The sequence below is a fragment of the Cyanistes caeruleus genome, chromosome 6 (genome assembly GCF_971803275.1).
Source record: "Cyanistes caeruleus chromosome 6, bCyaCae1.hap1.1, whole genome shotgun sequence".
Lineage (NCBI taxonomy): Eukaryota > Metazoa > Chordata > Aves > Passeriformes > Paridae > Cyanistes > Cyanistes caeruleus.
This window is the reverse complement of record NC_141706.1, coordinates 48,759,001-48,784,054: the sequence shown is the minus strand read 5'-3', so window position 1 is coordinate 48,784,054 and position 25,054 is coordinate 48,759,001. Positions and strand designations below refer to the sequence as shown.

The following is a 25,054-nucleotide window of genomic DNA, read 5'->3' as shown; positions in this document are numbered from 1 at the left end:
AGGGTGTCTCCTAGCCCGTGTAAATGGGCTTTCCTTTGCTTCTACGCATTGCACAAAGACAGTTTTCATCTCCTCCTGCATTTGACTCTGTTTTACCTTTTCCTTCCTTTTTTTTTTTTTAATTTTTATTTTTTTTTAATTTGTTTTGCTTGTTTGGTTTTGGGTTTTGCTGTGAGGTTTTTTTGTTTGTTTAGGGTTTGAGGTTTTTTTGTCCTTGGCGTACAGCTCGCACACGTTCCTGTACTCCTGTAAAGTCTTAAAAGTAGCTTTTCTGTTACGTGTGTAAAGGAGTGTTTAAACCGTTCTTACCCAGTGTATCAAGGAGAGTTGTGGTATTTATTTTATGGCGCTTTGCCAAGGTCTGACTACAGCTGTGTCCCCAAAAGCGAAGTTAATATTCAAGTTTTATACATGGGTCATGGGCTGCAGATACTGCTCAATGATTTATGTGTCTTTCTGGTGCCTAAAGTGTACAAATATTTTATTGCAGTCCAGGCAGAGCAGTGGTTTTGGAATTTTCACTACTTAGTTTCATTACGGTATTTGGTATACGACAAAATATACAAAAGAAAATGCAAAGCATGTTAGTTTTCTTTTTTTAATCTGAAATGTTGGAGACCTGCTTGGGAGTTAAGTTTTTGTAATTGCAAGGAAACATCTTTGATTTGAGATTTTGTCAGCTTTTGTATCAGGAAATTTTAGGAAAGTAGTCAGCTGTTACACAGAGGGCAATTGCTCAGCAGGATGCATATTGACTGTGTGTAATTTGAATCTTCGTTGTCTTTCTGTTTATAAACTTAGTGATCTGTGTTTTTATTGTAAGAAAAGGTTTTATTTCTGTGTAGTAAATTACAGGTTTTGCCTCTCTTTCTTTACCAGGGTAGTACTGAATAGGAAAAAATACGTACTTTAATATCTGGAGGACTTGTCAATATTTTTGACTCAACAATTTACTAAGACTTGTTTTCTTTCACTGTATTTCTGTATTGGAAGTTCTTTTGAATGGTGTCAGTGTTTGGAATAGTAAAAGCCAAGCTTAAAATGAGCCTGCTTCTGATAGTTATGCTTTAGGTTAATTTTTAATTGAGTAGTAAAATTACAGTTTTGTCAAATTTGGTCTCATTCAGTTGCAAGAAATACACTGCTTACCCAAGGATTGCCAAAGATGAGTAGGAGGGAACATTTTGAAATGCTGCACCCACGTGACTTGAGGAAGTTGGACTTGGAGCCTGGTGTGTCAGTGGCATCATGTCAGCATCTGATCAAATCTGAATTGCTAGAAATCTGTTGTCAGTAATAAAGGACAAATATTAGATGTTAACAGTTATACGTAGTATAAGATTTTACAGGTGATGAAGGTAATTTATTTGTAGAAGTCCACAACATCATAAAACTCAGAATGTTTTCAATGTAGATTACATATGTTACTTTTTTTTATGCACATCTAAATGTAATTGTGACTAGAAGTAGTTACCTTTACAGTGTGCTCTGCTGGCTGCATGAGACTGGCTTACAGCGGTAGCTGCAAGGCTGGGAGAAGGATTAGCAGAGTTTCAGGGAGAGCTGCAGAAGCAGCTAGGAACAAACTGTTGTCAGATGTACAAAGCATGCTGTGGTCTGTCTCTCTATAATATGTTGGTTATTTGAAACCCAAACTGCTGAAATCCCAAGTGTTGTGATAATAATTACAGAGAATTGCAGTTTTTATACCCTTGAAGTAGAAGGAATGTAGGAAGTGTAAGCCCCCAAAGGCATGTGGCAGTTCTTAAAATAGCTTGCTGGTTGCTCCTGGATTTGAAGTGTGTGTGTAGCAGTGTCACCATACTCAAGAGTTTTCTTTTCAAGATGCACAGAGAAAGTAAAATATAATCATTCCCTTATGTTCCTGGAGGGGGAAATAGTAGATTCCAAATCTCTTCTATGTGTTTGTGGTTGTATCTAATAAATCAGGAATTTTAATTGTTGTCTTTAATCTGTAGTAAGTGCTTGGAATAGTGTTTATTGAAGAGTGATTTGAGTATTTTGCTCTTAAAAGAGCTTGACATTTACAGCAATGTACTCTTTATGAGGGAGACACTTTAATATAAACCAGATGAAAGCACAATTATTTTAATAGCAATCTTTAAAGTTTCCATTTGTTCTCATTGCTTTCTCGGACTGAATGCAGAAACTTACTGGAAAGCACACCTACTATCCCATCTTTAGATTTACTCAGTAATTGTATTACTGTGTTTATTTTCTGAGTAAGCAGTGTATACAAATAGTTTTGTCGTTTGACTCCAGAGTCTTAGATGGCTTATATAAACAGCTTCAGCATCATATAAATAATGCTTAAAGCTAACACTTAGTGTATGTTGAAAACCGTACAGTGTGCATTCTTTTAAAGTCTGGAAATTAAGTCTGTTTTGTAATTTTACTGGATATGCCTGTTTTGAGGTAGGAAATGAGCATTTTGTGATACTCTTCAGAATTCCACTGTGAATGTCTCTTGAAGGCATTGCTGTCCCTAGTGTGGCAGATGTTCCACCTGGGCTGGATGTTCAGTAGGAGTATACAAAAGAGAACTTCAACTGGACAGGGTATTTCTGAGTCTTATGTAAATATGTATATGTGAAAATCAGACAGACACTGTTTAATTTTAAGCATGCAAATGTTTTATTTTCTTCCTCCTAATCACAGAGCCATGAGTGTATCTTGTATATTGTGTGATTGGAACAGTGTCCAAAAATTCTGACCCATTTTGAGACTAAGTGTGCAGTGAGCTCATGCAGAGGGATACATGTCTGTACAGACTGCTGGTGGGCTGGTTAACCCACATGGCACTGGGCTCACTCCAATCCTGCAGGACTGTCCTGTTTTGGGGGACTTACCTTCTTTCTTGGACTGTTGGAAGTAATGCAGAAGGATCCTGTGTCAGCAGTGGCACAGTGCACATCTGTGCTCTTAACCTGCCTTTCTGAGGTCTTGCTAAGCTAATGCTGGACACTAGAAACCAGTATCTGCTTGAATTTGTTCTTTCTCTTACCTACCAAGGGAAAAAAGGAAATTCCCTAGCAGGCTCTAGGGCTGTGGAGTCACTTTGCTGTATCTGAATGTTGGTATCTTTCTTACAGGTCTTTATAGACTCAGAAGGCTTTGTGAATAAACCTGACAAAAATACCCGACTGTGGAGATAGGAGGAAGTAGCTACTGGTGGAAATTATTAGGGCCTGTTTGTGTAAAATCTGTTTTATTATAAAAGTAGACTTAATAGGTAATTTAGGGAGAGGAGGATTAAAGGAGAAAATGTACCATCCATCCTGCAGGAATTTTGATTGTAATTTGAGGCATACAGGTAGTTGTCTTGACTTAAATAAAGTAACTTACATGCTTGAGGTTAAGCATGTGGTTTTGGCATTAAGGAACAGATGCTTTTAATGTAATAAGGAACAATATATGGAATAGGTTAAGTAGTATTTCCGTGTTAGTTGAATTGTATAAGCTTCATGCAATTTGTTTAATTATAGAAATAATAGGGCTTAATGTTATTAAATAGAATGTCTTTTTGCATCTGTTATGAATTAAGTGGAAAAATAATCCTGTTAATGGTGCTTGGTATTTATGAGTTGTAACACAGATTTAAAATACTAGCACTCGAGATCTGGCTTTGAACGTGTGTTTCAATGTTTATAGCCTCAGTTAATGCAGTATTTCAAACCTGGATAAGAGAGAATGCACAATGGTATGTCATTTCTTTTGGAGAAGTTAAGTTGTGGGCATAGGTTCTGTGTAAATGTAGTTGTCAAGGATGGCAAACAGTCTGTTATTGAAGCCAGAAATTTTTAGTTTTTGGGGGTTTTTTTTAATTGTTTTGGGGGTTTTGGTAGTGTGGGTTTTTGGGGGCTTTTTTTGTTTGTTTTTGTTTTGTTGGGTTTTTTGTTTGTTTTTTGTTTGGTTCTTTTTTTTAAAGACCACTAACAAAAGAATGAATGATAACATTTCAGCTACTTGATTTGCAGTAATATTAAGCATGTGCAGCATATATTAAAGCTAATATGTGATCAATAACATAGAGTAGTATGTTGTGTTTTGTTGGGGTTTTTTGGTTTATTTTTGCACTTCTTTTTGGGGAGGAGGGGCTGGGGCAGGAGTTGTAAAAAAAACAACTTGAGCATGCTCTGGTGCAGAGCTTTTTTAAACAGTAAGCGCATAATGCACTAAGCAGCAATCGGATGACTTATTTCCAGGTTCCAAATATCTTGTAATCTTTATGCATTTTCATAAGTTTTATTTTCCTTTTTTCTCCCCCTTCTAAAAGTAAAAATATTCAGCTGCTTTTTTGTGCTTATTGACCACTCAGATTTTCCCTGGATTAGTAAACCACAGGTTACTAGTCTCCCTATATTATTCCATAATTTAGGCATAACAGTTCCATAACTTGTGAAATTTTTAGCATGTCTGCAACAAATTCAACACTTCTGGAATGCATTAAGAGAATGTTTGTGCATAAAATAAATCCTTCAATACATTAAGTAAATTTGTGTAGTTCTCGCACCTCTGGATTACCTGCTTGTGTTTGGTGCAGATTTCCTGTGTGTGCATTGGAGGTGCAGCCTTCCTGGAGTGCCAAACCCACTGCACCAGTACGGGATGATTGTTTTGCATATGTACAACATATCAGATGTGTGTGGCATCATTCAGGATGCAGTGCTTAAGGGAGTTAGGCAGTGGGGCTAACTGGGAGGAGAATGACAGTTTAGAGAAACTTGTGGCTAGTTGCTGGTAGTTTAAAATTGGTGTACTTGCATCCCAAGGAGCAGCCTTGGGCAGTGAAGTATATGTGGTTTGCAGGCTGCAAGATAGATCAACAATAATACAGCTTATAATGCTACTTTGCAATTAGATAGCACAGATATTTAAGCCTAGCCAAAAGCTCATTGAGGTATATACATACAGAGAGGTCCAAGCTCTACTATTTAAAAGGCACAGCATGTGCATAATACAGTTCTCATGTAGTTCTATGAATTAAATTTTGTTCTTTAATTGATAATGTTAAGTGTTTACATTCTCTATTTTAAATTGTACCTTCATTTTAAAATTCACAAGATGGTTGACGTTGGAAGGGACCTCTAGAAGTCTTGTAACCTCCTTGCACAAGCAGGGCCAACTAGAGCCCAGGATGATGTCCAGATGGCTTTTGAGTGTCTGCAGGAATGGAGGCTCCAGAACCTCTTTTGGCAACCTAGTGAACTGACAATTCACTTTCTTTGATAGTTTAGGTGTGAAAGCAGTGTAATAATAACATATTTTTAGTATTTCCCTGTGAAGAATTTGAAATGTAGAAGCATAAATGGTGATTGAAAACAGAAATCTATCTAGCCTAATATCCTGTCTTAAGGAGTTCCTGAAACAAATACGTAAGGAAGAATAGGACATTCACATGAATCCTTCCAGTTTTTTGATCCTTCAGTGTTTTTCAGCTCATTTTGAGCCATACTTGGTGCCTGTGGGACTAGTAAGCACTAGCAAATTTTTCCTGTCTTTATTACACTTTAGAATTTGAATGGTCTTTAAAGCATTTTGTACATATCCAAACATTTTTGCATATTTAGGATATACATTTGCAAGCAGAAAACAAATTGACTGAATGGAAAACAATCTCCTTTTCTTTGCTTTAAGTTACATTCTTCATGGCTTGATAACTCAACTTGACGATACTGTAGTAACGTCAGAGAATATTGTGAGCAGTCCCTTCCCTTTTCCCCTTGTTTGAGCTGTTCTTCCTGGTTTATACCTTCCTGGATATTTCAGTCACTCAGAAACATGTGGTATATTCTGAAATTCAGGTTTGTTTTGTGGGGGGAAATCTTATTTTGATGTTAAAGTGGCAGATTTTTTTGAAAACAGTGCTGACTAGTTACTGTGTTTTTTTTTAAAGCCTAAATTGTACAGGTCTGTAATTGAAGATGTCATTAATGATGTCAGAGAAGTTTTTCTGGATGAAGGAGTGGATGAGCAAGTTCTCATGGAACTCAAAACAGTAAGTTGAACTTAAAAGCTCTTTAATACACCAATATAGCAGTTAGTTTCCAAATCTGGCTACTGTTGTTCACAGTAGAAATACTAATTTTTAGTTAATTAAGCACTGTAATCTATAACCCCATATCATTTGTATTGTACTGTTGTATAGATAGATCTGCTCACCCTGTTATTTTCCCTAATCTGATACCAGTCATCTGAATGCAGTGTTACTTTGATCCCCAAAACACTGCATCTTTAAAAAAGGGAAAAATATGTTTATTTTAGAGACGGACAGTTCTTAGTGTTTCTTTGCAGGAAAAATGAAATGCCTGCACTGCTTGATTAACTGCTTGTTACTGTCTTTCTAAAGAGGAGTTTATTGTTGGATACACTTTCAGATTTTTGCATGTATGGTTTGTTGTTTGCAAAAGTATTTTCATTTGGAGGGTTGGTATGTAATAAATCACACTTGTATGCATCACACTTGCCTGAAGCTCTGATTCAGAATTGTTTTACATGGGGTGTGTTTGAATCAAAGACCTAAAATAAAGGCAGGATCTTAACCTGAGCTCTAGTGGGCCTCCTATGGCTTTCTTCAAATTCTTCAGGAGTTAAAAAAACCCTTCAAAGGTGAAGGAAAAAAGCAGGGGAAAAAAAGGGGCAAAACAAAACAGCAAAAAAAAAAGAAAACTGGAAAGGTAGGTGAGTTTTTGTCTTACTTCTTCAGTGAGCATGGTGTCCCACATTCACAATATTTTTGAAATATTAAGAAGTGGATGGAGTGGGAAACAAAATTTGAATTTGACTAGACAGAAGCAGATGAAGACTTTTCCTATGAAACCATGACCTGTCTTGGTAGAAACACAGTGAGCACTGTAAAAGAAGTGCTTTGGTATTTGTGTTACAGATGTGTTCTGCAAATGATGTCAGAAAAAAATTAATGAGGAAAGAGACAAAAAGGAAAATTAAGAGGCAAGGAGCCCTAAGCAGATTTTGAAATCATGACTCCTGGGTGCCTGGAGTCTTTTAGACTCTGATGTATTAGAGAATACTCGTGCTGCTCTTTTTACAAGAGCTGCTTTTTTGCATCTGTGTCTGTCCTTCGGAGACATGTCAGCTGACATAAAGAACTGTGGGGCTGTAGAAACTGAATTTGATACTGTGGTAAAATTGGATAAATGATCCAGTTTTATCTTTTAAAGAGAGGCATTATCTTAGGTATACCAGTAGCTTCTGTTGTAGGAGGCAGTAGTCTTTAAGGAACTTTTATTGACGAGTTCCAAGAAGAAATGGCTTGAGGAAAGCTGTAATAAAGAAGTATTTTTGTGATTAAAGAGGTAAGAAGGAAAGAATATCAGAAATGGAAAACTTGAAGTCTTATTTAAAGTTACCAATTTATCTCAATTCATGCTTCTATCAGGGTTGTTGTGAATCTTCCACACTTGGAAGAAAGAACGATGAAGTTTCAGCTTGGTTTGACAAGGGCTATTTAATTCCTTTTCTTAACTCTGTGGAGTTATCTTTTGTCTGTATCTACCTGAAGGCTTTTTGGGCTTTTTGCTCAAAATAAACAGTAAAACTTGGTTTTGGACTACTGTCATTACGTTGTTACAAGTCCCGTAGAGTAAAAGTTAAACACAGATATTTTTCTTTCCTTTTCCAAACTAGCTGTGGGAGAACAAGCTGATGCAGTCTAAGGCTGTAGATGGCTTCCATTCAGAAGAGCAGCAGCTTTTATTGCAGGTGCAACAACAGCAACAGCAGCAGCAGCAACAGCAGCATCATCACCACCACCATCACACACCTCAGCCACAGCAGACTGTGCAGCAGCAGTCTCAGCCACAACAGGTCCTTATTCCAGCATCTCAGCAAGGTCAGACTTAATTTCTGAACACTCTGGCAAAACTCTCTGAAGTTAGTCCAGCTCCTTAGCATATTCTAAATGTAGGGCAGGATGCTTGTTTGATGGTTAACTTTGTCTTCCTACTTGGCCTGTATTGAATGGATCAAGAAAGCTGTCTTGGTGGAAAGTGTTTTGGTATTTAAGTCATGTTCTTTAGAAGATTTTGAAAAGGCTGAATTCTTATCTTGGTCTCCTATAGCATAATATGCTTTCAGAATGCACAACTTAAAAAAATTCCATTAGCAGCTCTTAAGTTCAAGCCAATAAGCAGTTGACAGTTTAGTCATGAGGTGGTAATGTCATTAGGAGCAAATGATTTCAGAAAACCATTATTGGTTAGCATAACTCAATGTTAAAACATGAGAAATACTTGTATAATAGTCTGAGTAGGTATTTTTTGATCTTAAGATTGCACACTCTATAGATGTAGATGAGTAAGTTATATTTTAGCTAGACATAGCAGTATTGTTTCTTGTAATAACTGTCTTGCATATTCATTAAGAGTTTAATGAAAAAAAATTTCAGCAATTATAATTTCTTTTGGAAACTGAGATAAGTACCACTGAATTTTACTGCATATATGCTCAGTAAACATATCTGCCACCCATGAAAGGCTTGATTGAGTTTTCAGTTTATTAAATTTGTGACATAAAATATTTACCCGTGGTAGTCTCAGACTTCAGTTTTTTTGTCAGATTTCATGAATCAGAAAACATAAGTTGTCATAGGCATGAAAGATAGATATGGGTTGCTATCCCTCGCTGTCTCCTCCCCAAGCCAGCCAAAACCCAACCACCATATTTTCAGCAGAGTATAGAACTAATGTGACTAGATTTTTTTCTTGGTGTCTTTTTGGTTGTTTTTTTTTTGTGGTTGATTTGGGGCACATTTTGACAGGGAGGGAAAGATGGGTGTTGGCTGCTTGTTTTCTTCTTATCGTATGTTTTATTTTGGCTAGACATGAATGAGTTTAGTGTGTTGGTATAAAATTAATTTTGGGATGAAGGTGTCTCAATAAGCTCGGCGGCTGCAAAGGCTCGGGGCCTCGGCGGGGGCGGCCGCTCCCCGCGCCCTCTGGCGGTCCCTTGGCGGAGCGGCCGCCGCTCCACTCGCCCGCCTTCCCGGCGCTGCAACATGGAGGTGTTTGTTCTCTGTGCTCCCGGATGGTAGCACACTACAGCTGACTTAGTGGGGCACAGTGTTGTGGCTTACGACTAAATGACAGCACGGAGACTAAATGAAATTAGGATATCAAAGCACTTCCGTCACAGAGATACAGTTTTATTAATTGCTTGACCTCCCCTGTTCCATGGTGGAGATGGTATACTAGTTCCTCATGTGACCTGCTGCAGTCCCAGGGAGGGAGCAGGATGATCAGCATGGTGATTCCTGCTGTCCTTTCTGTGCTCCTGGCACAGATTCACGAGATTTTCTTAATCTTTTGCCCCCCTTCATTTCCCTTAGAGTTGGAGATGCCCTCAGATCTGTGTACAGGTTGTGAGGCTACCTACCCCAGAATCTTTTCCAGAAACTCTTATTCCTAATATTCTTAAGTGTTTGTTTAAAGGATTGGATGGAGAATAGTTTGTCAATGATTAATAACGTCAAATTGCTCTGTCACTGTCAAGTTTACTGTCACTGATAATAGCAGTGGCAACCTGCTTGTTCCATGGACTTGAATGTATGCACTTCCACGCGATCAACAGGTTTTTGGCGTAGTTTAGCTACCTCTTTCCTTTAGCGCACCAAAACTGCTTTGTTGTGTGGGAGAGGTGGTTTGTCACTTTTCATCTGCTTCTGCCACATTAGAAAGACAGTGAAGATCATGAGCTTACAGCTATGCTGACTGCATAGCTCAGGCTAACTGTAGCATCCCGTTACTCTTCATCTTGGAATAATCCTTGCTTAAGTCTGTTTTAAGAGTTAACTGGTTTTGGTTTTGAAGAGCTCTGATATTGGGCATCATGAATTTTATCAACATCTCACTAATACCTTTAATTTCAGAAATACATTTCAATCTTGCTTTATGTGGATTCAGAATAGATAACTGAAGTCCTTGAAGTAAGACCTGTAAAGGCAAAGTAGTCATACCACCCCTCAGAGCTGCTGTTGAATATTGTCTTGAGAGTAAAACTTACTAAGACTGGAGACCGTGTAGTATTTGTTTTTTGTGATGAAGCACAGCTGACATTTGGGTAATATTCTTTCTAAATTGATCTGGCTTGGATGTTAATTAGGCAGATTGTGCATTTTTTGTTAAATTATGTTTGTTTTTTTTTTTTGTTTCTAGCACCTCAGCAGCAGGTTATTGTGCCAGATTCTAAGCTGATACCACATATGAATGCATCAGGCATGGTAAGAAAAGCTTATACAGGCTTAGACTGTCATTATGTAAATCGTTTTGATTGAATAGTAAATACAAACTTCTATTAGTCATCAGATACTTAAAAGTAATTTAGGACACACTGCTAAATCTATCTGCCACCTTTCTGAGTTTTGCTGCTATACTTACAGTCTAGGAACAGTGATCTGTAACTTGAGTTCTGCTAACAAATGTAGGACTTACTTAAGCAGAGGATCAAAGTATGTTTAACCAAAACTTTTTTCAAATCAGAAATTGGAATACTGCTGGTATGGATCTCCTTGATGATATGCTCATATACCAATGCACCACCGTTAACTGATGTAAGCAGAATGTATTTGCTAGATATGGGAAAAAACATTAAGTATGCTGAAAATTAAATTTATGTTGAATGAAAGATGATTTAGTATTTCACATAGATCTTGGCTGGTCACATTAATTTGATTCACTAATTATGTAACAACGTATAAAGCTGAGTCTGGCCATTTACAGTTTTCTTGCACTCTCCATCTCTAAAGGTTAATATTGCTTATCTTATCTTGCTTTAAAGGCCCTGGTTTAATTTAAAGAAAAGTAAGTTGTTTGCAAAGCCTTGAAGACAACCTCTATTAAAAGTTTAATATGTGTATTATGACCAAAATTCTTTACATTCTTACCACTTCTATGGTAGAAGCCCATGAAGCAAAGTTTCATGCTGCAACAAGTTTTGAAGCTGGAGCAGCCTTCTCTTAGCTTTTACTTTTCCATTAGCTCCTGATCTTGCTACAGAAGAGAGCCTGAGCTTTGTTACTTGAATAGCATGATTTACACACCAAGAGCACATAAGTTTTCACCTTTTTCTTACATTTGACAGCCATTTCAGTGGGATTTATAACTTCACAAGTCCAACAGTTAAATGTGTTCTCGTCCTGTCTCAGTTATCTCAGGGTATAGAAAAAATGAGTATGCCAAACTTTTTTAACTCCACTGCTGTCAAAATATTGATGCTTAGTATACCACAGAAAACTACTGTTCAGCAAAGAGTTACAATCAATTTGGAAATATGGTTTGTGTTTATTAGAAGCATTTAAGTTGATATAAAAGAGTGGATCTTACAGACTAAGTATTTTGGAAGGCAGAGAGTAATGAGAGTTCATCTCTCTTTGTCTGGGATGTGAGGATGCATACAAGCATGTTTAGTTTTGTGTGGTGATCTCTAATTTTGACAAATATAGCTATTATATTGGCTAGACAATATGGGGAGATCCTGTGTATTCTAAACAGGAAATACGCACTCTACTCAGTAGTGAAGTCTGAGTCCTTTCAGTAACAAAGAATAATCAGCCTTGGTTCCTTTATAGTAGGGGAAGGGAGGCTTTTCTGTAGGCAGCTGAAGTTGGACCCTTGAAATGGAGAGGCCTCTAGAGAAGTCCATCATCTTTTGCAAGTTAAGGACTTAATACAGATTTTTGTGTTTGGAGTTCCCATAATGTGTTGGAATGGAGTTTCCTTGCAGGTTCAAATCATTACTCATTGATAGTTTCACTTTCTCTTTGTGCCAGCTGTCTTGAGAGAAAAAATTGGTCATTCTGTGGTCAGTACACAGTATGTGTAGATTCACTCGAAGGAGCTGTGTGATGTGGGACTTGACATGCAAATCAGTTGCAAAATGAAGGAGAGTGCAAACCTGATTACTGTGCCCTGTGAAAACAAGACAGGCGAACATAATCATTGCTTCAGTACCTTATTTCTTCAGACTTGTAGGCCCATAGCCTTAGCTGCTTTGAAAAAGTGTGACTAGAGTTGCCACATGAGTAGTGCAGTGCTCTTCTCTATTAGTAGGTCAGCAGAGAAGGCAGAGGTTTATCTGCTGAACTTGCAGATAAACCAAGAGACCACATGGAGTTGTGTTAAGATGTGATATTTAGTGATTTTGCTTTAGTCTTCTTACTATTAAAGGAGAACAAAATAATTTTTATATGTAGTATAATGTGCTGTTGAAATGTCTGCATTTCAATAGCTGCAGGAACTTGTGTGCAAACACTGCAAACAGCAGTAAAAAGTTTGGTATGTTCAGGCAGCATGTTGTGAGATGAAACACTGTCAATAGTACCTTTGTGGTTAAGAAAAGTTTTTATTGTATTTCAGAGTGCTGCAGCCACTGCAGCTACATTGGCTCTTCCCGCTGGTGTTACTCCAGTTCAGCAGATACTTACAAATTCAGGTAACTCTCTTTATACTGAGAACAAACTGCAGTTTCAAGTGGGTTTGAGAGGGAAGCATTCTGGGCCTTACTTCTTGTTATTTACTGCTAAAAAGCTGGGAATCCACCCTAACAAGGTAGTGCAGTCTCTACTTGATTCCTGCACTTTTTGCTCACTGACTTTCTTACGAACCTTGTGGTTCTGCCCTAGCAGTGTGGCAGGTTAGAATCTGTGTAAATTTTACCCACTTAGAGAAGTTCTAGAGACACATGCTGTCTTTCCCCTTTGCGTAAATCTGGGCTTTGTGATGCATGATCCAAGCTCAGGTACTGTGCTGGGTATAAAAGTAGGATCACTACTGCTGTGACTTCAGAAGAGTAATGTCCTAAGGTTTTTCGTACCTGTTATGCATGCAAAGTGGAATTTCTAACTTTGCTAGCAATGCTAACTTTATTTCATATTTATAGTTTCTAAAAACTGTTATGCCATGCATTTAGAACATAATTGCATGTTACTTTGATGAGCAGCATAGCTGATATTTCATGTACTTTCATATTACGTTGATTTTATAAACCTGATTATAGATCTGTACTGCACAGGAAGTAAAGAAAGGCCTGAGAAATCTCATTTTCTAGATCTAGTTGCTGCTTTTGCCAGAATTACCTGGGACTTAACCGTCCTGTTTTAAACACTGTAATGTTTAATGATATATAGTTGAAGTAATATTTAAATGTGCAGCTCTTCTAAAAATCAAAATCTTCCCAGTTTTAAGGAAGAACATTTATGTTTGTTATGACACAGAATAATCTGCAGCCTACATTTGTTTCTTTTATAGTCAGGTTTGAACATTTATAGTAATTTCTTGGGCTAGGGAAACCCCTTTTTCATGTGCATTTAACTATTTCAGCAGGTAGGGCCTTGCATTTTGTTGTGGAGAACAGGAAATCTATGAGGGAAATGTATAAAGTTCAGGATTATCTAATTTAATTTCTTCTATCTTCTTACTTCGCCTCTCTGATAAGAAATGTGAAAAAAACATTGGAGTGTGTTAGCTCTTTCCAGAATTTCAGGCTATTTCCAAGTGTGTGTTTGTTTCTTGGATGTATTTTGTTAAGTGATGAAGGGTATAAAATGGTAAAGCTAAAGGATAGCAAAAGGAAATCAAGTGCAGAAAGGAAGGGTGGACCATAAGTGTAAGAACAGATTTTTATTTTTTTCCAAAAAACATGTGCAAGTAATACTGTAAAGAAAATTATGGACTTCTAGGAGTTTCTTGCAATGTACCAGTTAGGAAAAAATTCTGAGGAGGGATCGTTTCACAGGACTCTGGAAATACATACCATGGTGTTAGCAGTGGATAGAGTTTTTATATTGTGAATATATCTGTACATTGATTTTGGTTCCTGGTGATTTGTCTTTCCAGCTGTAAAATCTGCCTTTTAAAATAGGAGGTATGCTTGTAAGTGGTAGCTATTATTTAAAATACTGTGCTGTGCTAAAGGATTAGTCTGTAAAACTAAATTTATTTGGGATTGCATACCTCATGATCATATTTAGATGGTACACAACACTCTTCTTTGTTTCTGGCACAAGTGCAATTGCATACTGTCTTTTCACTGATAAAAGTGAATCATTTTAGTATTTCTCTCTTTTAATTGCCATTGGTATTTTTCCAGGAAACAAGCTTCTAAATTAAAGTAACTTTAAAAGTGAACTTGTACATTTGATTAATTTGATACTTATTTTACTACAGGCCAGATCCTCCAAGTAGTTAGAACTGCAAATGGAGCTCAGTATATTATTCAACCACAGCAGCCAGTGGTTCTACAGCAGCAGGTTATACCCCAAATGCCGCCTGGTGGAGTACAAGCACCTGTTATTCAGCAGGTAAAGGAAACTTTTTTGAATAGATACCCCTGGAAGAAAAAACCATAATAGTAGTTACTAAAGGGGCTTGTATTTTTGAGAGCAAGTTGAACTAGAACACAAATTCAGAAACAGTATAATAAAAAAGAAAGTTGTGTCAAGTGTGGCAGGGGTTTCTTGGTGGGGGTTTTTTTGTGTTTGGTTGTTCCTTTGTTGTTGTTTTTTTAATGAACAGTTTTGAAATGTTGTTTTCAATGTCACTTTTATTCTTGCCAAATACTGACTGGCTGCAGTTTAAAATTTCTTCTGTGCATCTCCTGATAAGTTATATTTTCTGCATAATCCTAGTCTACATACTTGTAAATTAATTGAAATGATTCTGAGTCACATAACACACAGAACAAAATACCTAAAACTGACACTCCTTGCTTATTGTAGTAGGGAGTGCAGTATGTTTTAGAAAAATTGTTGTTCATCTACAAGGTCAGCTGTGTGTCCAGACTGTGTTAGCATTGAATTTAGCAAAGTCATGTTGTCATAGTGTCAGAGTTGTACAGTTTAAGCATGACTAACAATTTGTAAAGAGTTTAATTTTTTTATATATACAGAAGATTTTCTAAAATAAAATAATCTTTTATTTGAATTAAAACATTCCAATGCTGTGTATTCCAGTGCTGTGGAACTCAGGTGTGGTGGTATTGCTCATGTTTTAGAATGGATAGACTTTTAAAATTTTTTCTTAAATTTAGCAATGCAAAATGCAGAAAATGAGCCACAAGTAGTGCAAGAAGGTATGTGATTAAAATTATGTACCTGATATGGGTGGAATATTTGTAACTCTTCTGTAATTAGTTCAAGTCAGGTTGATATGCTTTGTTTCCTTTGAGTCTGTGATGTGGTAGTCTGTCACGTTAGCAGCCGCAGTACTTACAATGATATTCCATCAGGTTTTGGCTCCTCTCCCTGGAGGGATTTCCCAGCAGACAGGAGTGATTATTCAGCCTCAGCAGATCCTGTTTACAGGGAATAAAACTCAAGTTATACCTACAACAGTGGCTGCCCCTACACCAGCTCAGGCACAGATTCCTGCAGCTGGTCAGCAGCAGCCACAGCAACAACAGGCACAACCACAAGCGCCACTTGTTCTCCAAGTTGATGGAACAGGGGACACATCATCTGAAGAAGAAGATGATGAGGAAGAAGAGTATGATGATGATGAAGAGGAAGAGAAAGAAAAAGATGGGGGTGAAGATGGCCAAGTTGAAGAGGTAAACTTAATGTTATGGCTGTGTTTTAATTTTTTCGTTGGTATTTTAAAGAAAACTATCCGTATGAAATAATACAGTTACTTCAGTAATTTTGGGAATATAACTTTTACTCTTGTACCTAAGATTGTTTATCTCCAGTATTGAAGTTGAGGAAATGGTGTGTGTTAGCAAAACGATGTGACTGGGGAGGGTGGGGGGACACAGCAAAAATTAGCTGTGACCAGCACCATTCAAAACACTTCAGTAGGAATATTTTTGATGTTATGGAGAGGTCAGTCATGAAATCGTGTAATCTTCATGAGCAAACAGAAGTAGTCAATTCTGCTTGGGACCAAGTGTGTACAAAAGTAGGGTGTTAAGATTGGCAAAAAGGAGAATAGTATTTAGTTCAGTGGTGGCACCAACAGATGCGGTCTACCTGTATCTCACTGGCTATTCTGTTGCTTTCTGTTACATGAGAGCAAGCTTGAGAACTCAAATTTGGTAACATAGCATCTTCTAGAAACACATCTTACCTTGATTTAATAAAATAAGGAGACAGGAACAGCAGTGAGTTGTATTCTTAATAGTACGTGCTTAATTTAGACTTTGAATTGGCTTGGTTTTGGACTTCAGCCAGCTGTTCTTACTGAGTTTTGGTGTGTTGCACCGAAAAGCCCCACAAGAATAAGGAATTGTATAAAATGGGTAAGAGGGTGGGGAAATACTACTAAGTTAAAAGTACTTATAAAGCTTGGTACTCCCTAAATATGTCCCTAAAATGCATTTTAAGCTGCCAGATTGCTTCCAAACATCTCTACAGCCTTTCAAATTATTTTTCATTCCATTTAAAATGCCAGTATGGACAGCATTTCAGTCTGTATAACCTATGCAATATATGCAGGTAAAACTTGTAAATAATCAGATTTTCTGCAATACATTTACAGTGGTGTCTTAACACTTATTTTTCTGCTACAAGTTGCAGGTTGGGTTCACATCACTTTTCTATTATGTCATTTAGCATTGATGTCAGTTTGAATATTTTAATAGTTGCCTTATGAAGTATAAGTCATCATTCTTAAATACTAAATGTTCCTTGACCTTAATGATAGCATTCTGAAGGGAATTTTTTATATGCCAAGATTTCATTATCAACATGTCAGAAATCATCTATATTTTGCTTCCTTTGCTTCTCAGCAACTACTTTGAGTGGATCACTTCCTTAAAGATTTTGAATTCAGTTAAATATAACATTACTTTGAATGGAATTAGGACCTCTAGTACACCTCTCACTAGCATCTCCTCCATTTTGCTTATATATTTGGAAGTAAAATTGTTATCCTGTGCTTATTGGTCGTTATTTTAGCTACTGAAGTGTTTATTATTCACATAAGAGTGTGTATGTTGAGGTTTGTTTTCAGTTTTGGTACATCAAATGTGAATAAGACAGTGTTTTATTTTTAGCATCACATCACTTCTTATGTGCTCTTAAAAATACAACTCCATGGCTTATTCACATTTGATGTCACCTTTCCATTGCCTAGATGCTTTACAAAAATGAAATCCTGCATACTTTTATATGAATATTTACAAGGAAGGAGAAAGAAGGAGTAGTGGTGACAAAAGGCTGCAGTACTCAGAATCTGGCCTGGACACTTAAGTTCCAGACTAAAATTCATAAGGTTATCTTCTCAGGATGGAGGGTAGCAAGCATCAGCACTCTGTTGGAAAGCCTAATATTGCCCGCCTTAACTGCATTTTGGGTCCTGTAGTTCATAGACAACACTGTATCCTCATGTTAATAATCAAAGTAATAGCTCTAATCTTGCCAACCTTTATAACTTTTTGCATGTGTTTCTTTCAGGAGCCTCTGAACAGTGAAGATGATGTGAGTGATGAGGAAGGACAAGAACTATTCGATACAGAAAATGTTGTTGTGTGCCAGTATGATAAGGTAAATCTCTACACAAAACAATCCAAGAGTTTTACTTTCTCTGTTCTTCCTATCAAATCATAATTTTTTAGTATTTTTGTTACTGTTAAGTACAGGTAGATCTGTACAGACTATAATATGAATGGAAATGTAAGAATTACCTATTCTTTTTAAAACAGGTTTGTGTACCATGTTTGTGCTAAACATGGAAATGAGTAAAGCTTAAATCAATTTGGCTGCATTTTATTTTTCTTCATAGTGTATTTCTGTGTCTTTTAATAAAATGGAAGTCTTCTGGGACCAGGAAAGGTGAACTGTTACTAAGTTTATACATTTATTGTGGCTATAAATGGGAAAAGTAGTCATCAGGATTTAGACTTGTAGAAAACTGTTCCTTGATGACTAAAGTATCTTTTCTGGATGATAGGATAGTTACCAGAGGAGAATGTTCTTTCTGTGCTATGCATTGTGCTATATGAAATGGCAGTGTGGAATGCTTGTGCTTTTTTTGCTTTAAATTCTGCTGAACTGTCTTGCAAGAATTTAGTCATTACAGGGGATCATGCTTTCCCTGGAATATGCAAGGATTCATCTGTGCTGGAATCTTTTAAATATATGTAGACAATATCAGAACCTTTTGGCTGAGGTAATACACAGATTATTTGGTGTGGATTTTTTTTCTTTCCCTGTACTCAATTAATTGGGCTACAATAAATATGGAACCTTTTTAAAGCAGAAAAAAGAAAAAAATAAAAAAATAAGCTTGTTGAATAAAAGGTCCTATGTTGCAAAGGATGGCTGTGTTAGCAAGTCTTCAGACTTTGCTTAGGCTTTGCATCAGATTCAGCACAGAATCTAAGACCTACATCTCAGCCATCTGTCTTCCCCTAGACTAATCCAAAACTGTTTTGAGACAATTAGTAAGGAATAGTGAGGGACCTCAGAACAGCAGTCAGAAAAGCTTATTAGGAGCTGCTGAAGCTGAGAACAGGAGCTACTCTGTAATCCTCACCCCCTTCAAAGTTGGGAGTGGGAACTTGGTGGGGAACAGTGTCTGTTGTGAATTTCCAGTGCCACATACTCTGGAAGGACTTCATCCCTTTTCAAGAAATCATTATTTGCCTCTAAAATATATTTTGCTCCTGCCCAGTGTCCTGCATCAACCTATGGTGGGTTGGAATTTCTGGAACTATGAGACAAGAACAGACAGGCAGCAATGCTCATGTAGAGCTTTTTACCGTCCTTCTGTGAACTGTCTCTTGGGGAGGAGAAAGTGCCTTCTCAAATGGCCAGCAGAGGATTTTTTCCTCTACTTGTTAGAAATCAATTCAATCTGATTATTCTTGAATCCTTGAAAACTTCGCCATATGACCAGAAGTTTTGTTAATACACTGTGTGATGTGTCAAGGATCACCTCATTTTTAAACCCATTAGTTTCATATGATACTTCCTAAAGAGTCTCTAAAGAGTCTTTTCTTTTTTGCTTTCTTGGTGCTGTTTGTTTATATTGCAGACCATCATAACCCTCCTCAGTCATATCTTTGAAATCAGAGCTGCACTTTATTTGTACAGCTGTTCAGACATTTGGTTGCTCTTATTTTAAATCTCCAGATCTGTTTTTCTGTATCTTACTTGTAAGGGTAGATAAGGTTTAGGGAGGAACAGAGGTAACACTTGCATTTATTTGTCAGTCTAGCAATATTCTGCAATAGTTCGTGCATGCTTTTGACCCCACTGGTCACAGAGCTGTTACTCTCATGGGAAAGTCTTAGAACATTGGAATCTCATTCTTGACTTGTAATTGTTAGCTCAGACCCACCACTTTTATTGTCCACGTAAACTGAAATTGATTTTTTTCCCCATTGTTACTATCTTTGTATGCCTTGAATGCCACCATTGTTTTCTTAAACAATGAGTTAGAGCAGTAACATCGTTCTGTAGCTCTTCAGTAACTGGCTTTTTTATATCATCAGTACATTTTGTCATTTTTCAGATCCTTAGTGAGCTCTTAAACTGTGTAGAATCCAAACACCACAAACCTTCACTGGAACAAACTCATTTTGCTGTAAAAAACTCTGTTCCTACCTGTGTCTTCTCATCTTTATTTAGCTACTCACCTGAGGACCTTCCTTCTAAGCTCATGGCAGCTCATATGTTTATGATGAGGGATTTTTCTGGAATGTCATGCAGTAGGCTTATAGTGTATATAAGCCAGACCTTTTCTTGTTCATGTACTTGCTGACTGACTTTTGCCACCGACTCCTTTTTTCAGCTTAAAGTGAGAACAGATCAAGCAGTGCTGCATGTGATTAGTAGAGTGATATGGTCATAGCTGTTTCAGTGCTGTGTTACTGTTTCTACAGCACTAATGGTAAATGGTGAGACTTCCTATGCTTGAAAAAAATTTAAAAATTGCAGCAGGGTTTCCTGTTTTTATGATTTATGTAAAATTTTAACTTTTTCTAGACCATCTTTGGTCTGCAATTACATCTTTGTTCCACCTGCAGAAGTTCATGATAAACTTTCCTTTTGGGACAGCATATCAGCTTTCCTGAAAAGTCTTTTCTTTCTTTGAGTATCTGATCATCTGATGTTTTGCTCTTTCAGATGCAGTTTTTGATAGATTGCAAGTATTTGTCTGCTCTGTGCTTACAGTATGTGGTGGTGGTAGTGGTGGGGTTGTTGGTTTGTTGGGTTTTGGTTTTTTTAATTTTTCCAAAGTTTATTCCTACACCTTTAGACTGAATTTTGTTCATTTTTTTTTTTAGTTTTAAATTAAACATATAGGCTGGACATCAGGAGGAATGTCTTCATAGAAAGGGTTGTTAAACATTGGAATGGGTTGCCCAGGGAGGTGGTGGAGTCACAGTCCCTGGAGGAGTTTGAGGAAAGACTGAATGTGGCACTCAGTATTTTTAATAATTTAGTAATGAATGTCTAACAGTTACTTTTATTTTTCTTGGCTTTATAATTTACTTAGACATTATTGCCTATTTCTGATGCAGAGTAATAGGTTAATGTTTTTGCTGTGTTTTTAGATTCACAGAAGTAAAAACAAATGGAAATTTCATCTCAAAGATGGCATCATGAATCTTAATGGAAGAGATTATGTATTTTCCAAAGCCATTGGGGACGCAGAATGGTGAAGTTTTAAAAGACAAAACAAAAGAACTCCCTGTAAAAGGAAAAAAAAACACAACAAAAGCAGGAAAGATTGAGACTTGGATGTATACTCCAATCAAAATGTGTATCTGCACATCAGAAATAAACAAAAGTATTGGAACAAAGGTAAAATGTGGCAACAAAGACACTACTTCAGATGAGCAAGCCATGGACTGTAGCAGCTATAGCATTGTCTGGGAGCTGGTTTTGTGTGTTAGGAATACCTTAATTATCAATTCTACATACAGGTACCTACAGCTGGTATTTAGCATGTAAGGCTTTGTCCCCCCTGCCCTTGATTTAAGATTTTAAAATACTTCTTCCACTGATTGAAGGAACTATTCCCTTTGATAGATAATTAATCTGAAAATGCTTATTGTGTGTACAAATCTTTGCTTTGAACACTTCCTTTCGGTAGTGAGGATGGTCAGAATCTTACTGAAACTGCGTGCAAGCTTTGTACAGAAGGGTAAGAATTAAGGTGTTAAATTTTAAATAACTTGTATGAGGAAAATATTTTTAATTCTGATATGCTCATTAATTATTATATCTATTTGTTGTTTTCAATGCAGTTCCCCATAAACAGGTTGTTGTTCCTAGCAGTTATGAAATGGTAAAACAATGATTTATATTTCAAAATTATTTTAATTCTCTGTGATAGGTTTATTCTAGGGCTGCATTTTTCAAATTTGAAGCACCTCATCCCCCATAAAAGTCAGATTGCTTAACTTGTTAATTATATTCTTGCTGTTTTCTAGTGGTTCAGCATCACTGAATTGAAACGAGTAAGCTTCCCTTGATTTTTTTTGAAAAACATTTTTTTAAAGGGTTTGGATACCTTTTGAATCCAATATCTAGGCAATGCCATAATAGATGCATTCCTTTACGTGCTTACTGTGTATGTAGTCCAGACATCCACAAATAATTCAACAGACCACAAGAATGACTAAATTTTTAATACAGAAAATCACATAAAAATTCTAACATTCTGGCTGCAACTCTTAATCAAGGATCTGCTTTACTAAAAAGTATAGCCAGAAGTTACCTGCAGCAGTTAATCTCTCTAAAGTTTCCAGATGGCGTGGAATTTCATGAAGAGAGCTGCACAGCTTTTGAGAACAGATTTTGTTAGAGTATCTTTAGGCTGCCTTGGCAACAGCAAATCAAGCAGTCAGATGCACTAAACCTTGTGTAGTCACTTTTTCACTTGCCTTTTTTATTGTTTGTTTGTTTGGGGTTTCTTTGTGTTCAATTTGTGAAAAGCAACAAAGTTATTCCCCCCTCCTTCCCTTTCTCACCTCAGAAGTACAACTTTTCTTCATTCATAGGGTCATCCTTACAAACCCTGCTTTTGGAAATGCAGTTACTTTTGAATGAGGAGAGGGAATGGGCATTATACTTCAGAAACTGTTGAGGAAGGAATGTTCATATGGCTCACCATTTCAAAAATAATTTTGCATTTTGTTGGGTGCTTGAAAAAATGAGGAAAAAAGGACACAACAAAGATAATTTTTACTAAATTAGATAAGACCATGAGAAGCAGACATGATTTCTGACTTTTTTTTTTCTTGAGAATGAGACATCTTAATGAATGAGACATTATTTAACAAAGTCACAAGTGTATTTTAGCAATATGGAACAACTGCTTTAATTTTCATTCTCTGATAAATTTGCCTCCAAGTGCATTTGTAGTCTCAATAATATGTAGAAAATTCAAAACAAATTGTAAAGAAGGTTTTATTGCTGTGATTTGTACACCTGTGCTCTCCTTGATAATGACTAAAACTGCCTGTAGGCTATGTCTAGAGCCATATGGTTTTTAGAAAGCCGTCTACATTCATAAATTTGTGAAAAGTTAATTCAGGATTCATCTAATTGATTCTTCAGTAATGGAATCATCATTTAGACTGCATTTTTAGCTTGGGGCTTTCAACAAGGTATCTCAAACTGATTGGTGTTTGCTTTCTTCTGAACAACGCAGATATTTTATTTTTTTACCGCTGTTGACACTTCTATGTACAACTGTAAGGAAATCGATAATACCCCAACTGATTCCTTCCCTCACCTTTTCAATGTCTGTTACCAGTAAGTCTTAAGTAGTGGACTTCAGAAAAATTCCCATAACGCTGCACAACCAAACCAAAAAAAAGGAAAAAACATCCCTTTAGCTATTGTATAGATTCCTTTTTATACTACTGGAACCCAGTTTACTTATACAACACTTTGTTTTCATACAACTTAGTGATATTTCTCACCCACATACATATACTAGAAGCTGCATAGCCTCTCTATTTATTTTTAAGGGGTAGCTGAGCTTTAAAGGTAATTAAGCTTAGTCTGTTCTGAAGGATGTTAGAAGCTTTCTGAACTTGCACAGCCTCTTGCAAGCTAATTGTATGGTATGCTTTTCAGATAGGTTTTGTCTTCAAATACAAATATCTGTGAAGTTTTGGGAAAGCCAGTCAAACCATGCACATACCAAACTGTGCTCTTATTGCTACATCAAGTGTTCCTTTTTTAAGTCAAAAAGCATGTTTTAATTTCATTTTATTGTAGCAGCTTGCTGTAAGAATGTAGTTTGCTTAATTTTATTATTATACTTGAATTTTTAATCATGGTTTTAACTATATAACTGAACAGACCATTTCATTAGGTTCAAAAGAAACCATTCCTTTCAGAGGGCAAGGGATTCCCATGTTCATAAGTGATTTTTTCCCCTCCTTAGAAATAGCGCTCTTTTTTTTCCCCAATTTAAATAGTTCAGTATTATGGAAACAATTAATGGTTTCAAGAGGGCTTATGTTAAAATTTGCACAGATAATGGAGCACCTTTTTTATGATGGAAAAAAAATGGGGAAGATAGCTTCAGAATTATAACCATGATGGCTGATGGAAACTTACAGAGCAACTGGGCAAAATTGAGTCTTGTGCCTTTTCAGTTTGCAGAATACCTGTTTTGCCAGTATGACAATGATTCCTGAGAGAGTAAATTTCCTGCAGTGCTTCAATCAGAAAAGCAACTTTTTTTTGCTAATTCTGTTAGGTTTTAGTGTGTGCAATCATTTAAAACCATCTAAGTGGAAAATGAAATGTTTTCTTTTAAGGAGATAATAGAGAGTTTAGTCACATAAGGAACTTTATTGGACTATTTAAATAAAATGTTTTTATTCCCCCTCAGTTGCTGGTTAGCAACAAGATTTTCTTGAGATTTCATACTCTTTGTTTCCTGCATTGTACTCACAACTTGCATTTAATCATCATTCAGTTTCCTCAACACTATTTAAAGTGACAGTTGTGGTCCGAGTTTATTTCCAGGATTGATATGTGATTCTGAAGCACATTTTCTAGAAGAGATAAAAAACATGTTGTGTCATGTAACTGATTTTTTTTTTAAATAAATATTTTCTTATCTTTTTGCTGCACAATTAGGAGTGTTAAAGTAAACTTCATTGAGTCTGTGAAAATAATTTCACCTCTTGACAGTTAGCAGTAATTATGTCACCACATAACACTACCAGAGTAAAATTTCTTAATTTCAGTGAAGGAGTTGAGAGACTTTGTTAACTAAAGTTCATAATCTCTTCAGTTCGTAAAAGCTCCTCTAAAAACAATAAAGCCCCCCAGAATTTCCCCCAAAGCAAAAGCTTCCTAATAGAATGCAATAAGATGTCCAGGAAATGGACAGTGGTTTTAGGGCAACGCACACTGGATTGATACTGGGCTGCCTTACACAGCACCGTGAGGTTTACTGTGTGCCATCCCACACCATCCATGCACCCCCATCTGATATTAGAGTTCTTCTCAGACTTTGAGATTAGTGACTATACAAGATGAAGAATCTTGCATATTGTTCTGTATTGGTGTCTGGCATTTAAAGTCTCGTTTTCCCATTGCTGTGATTGGTTGGGAAATGTGTAAAAACCAGTACATTGATTTCCATGTCGTCTACTTTTTTCAGGCAGTTCATGCAGTGTGTTTTTTAATTATTATTTGATGGATTAGATGTTGTGGAACGAAAGGAGCTTTTTGAAACAGGAAAAACGACCTTGGGTTAGCTATATGTACAGTCATCCAATGAGACATGTTCCAGAGTGCATAGGGTACCAATAGATTATGGAGTGGGGGACTATCCTTTTTTGCTGTTCTGAGCTACTATTGTCAACTGCTGTTGTACATATACTGTTATGTGTAAGGGGGTAAATATATTTATTATGTTTGTAAAATTCATTCTGTACAATTGCAGATCAAGGTTGCTCCTCTGTGATATACAGGATATTATGTTTCAAAGGCCATGCTTGGAATACGATTAGAGAACTTAGTATTTTGATGTACTAAGACCTATTTTAAGTTTAATATTTTGCCTTTGCAAAAACTTTAATTAAAGATGTTATTTAAAAA

The 25,054-nt window shown here is 36.6% G+C and overlaps 1 protein-coding gene across 1 annotated transcript in view; it reads left to right on the top strand.

Moving 5' to 3' along the window:
* Positions 1–25,054, top strand: part of GTF2A1 (general transcription factor IIA subunit 1) — a 26,512-nt gene extending 1,458 nt beyond the window's left edge. Inside the window, exons 2-9 of the mRNA XM_086893525.1 lie at positions 5,918–6,019; positions 7,669–7,873; positions 10,194–10,258; positions 12,393–12,468; positions 14,202–14,335; positions 15,262–15,582; positions 17,426–17,515; positions 20,533–25,054. Coding sequence (XP_086749651.1) covers positions 5,918–6,019; positions 7,669–7,873; positions 10,194–10,258; positions 12,393–12,468; positions 14,202–14,335; positions 15,262–15,582; positions 17,426–17,515; positions 20,533–20,640 — 1,101 coding nt within the window. The 3' untranslated portion in view covers positions 20,641–25,054. The remainder of the gene's footprint in view (positions 1–5,917; positions 6,020–7,668; positions 7,874–10,193; positions 10,259–12,392; positions 12,469–14,201; positions 14,336–15,261; positions 15,583–17,425; positions 17,516–20,532) is intronic.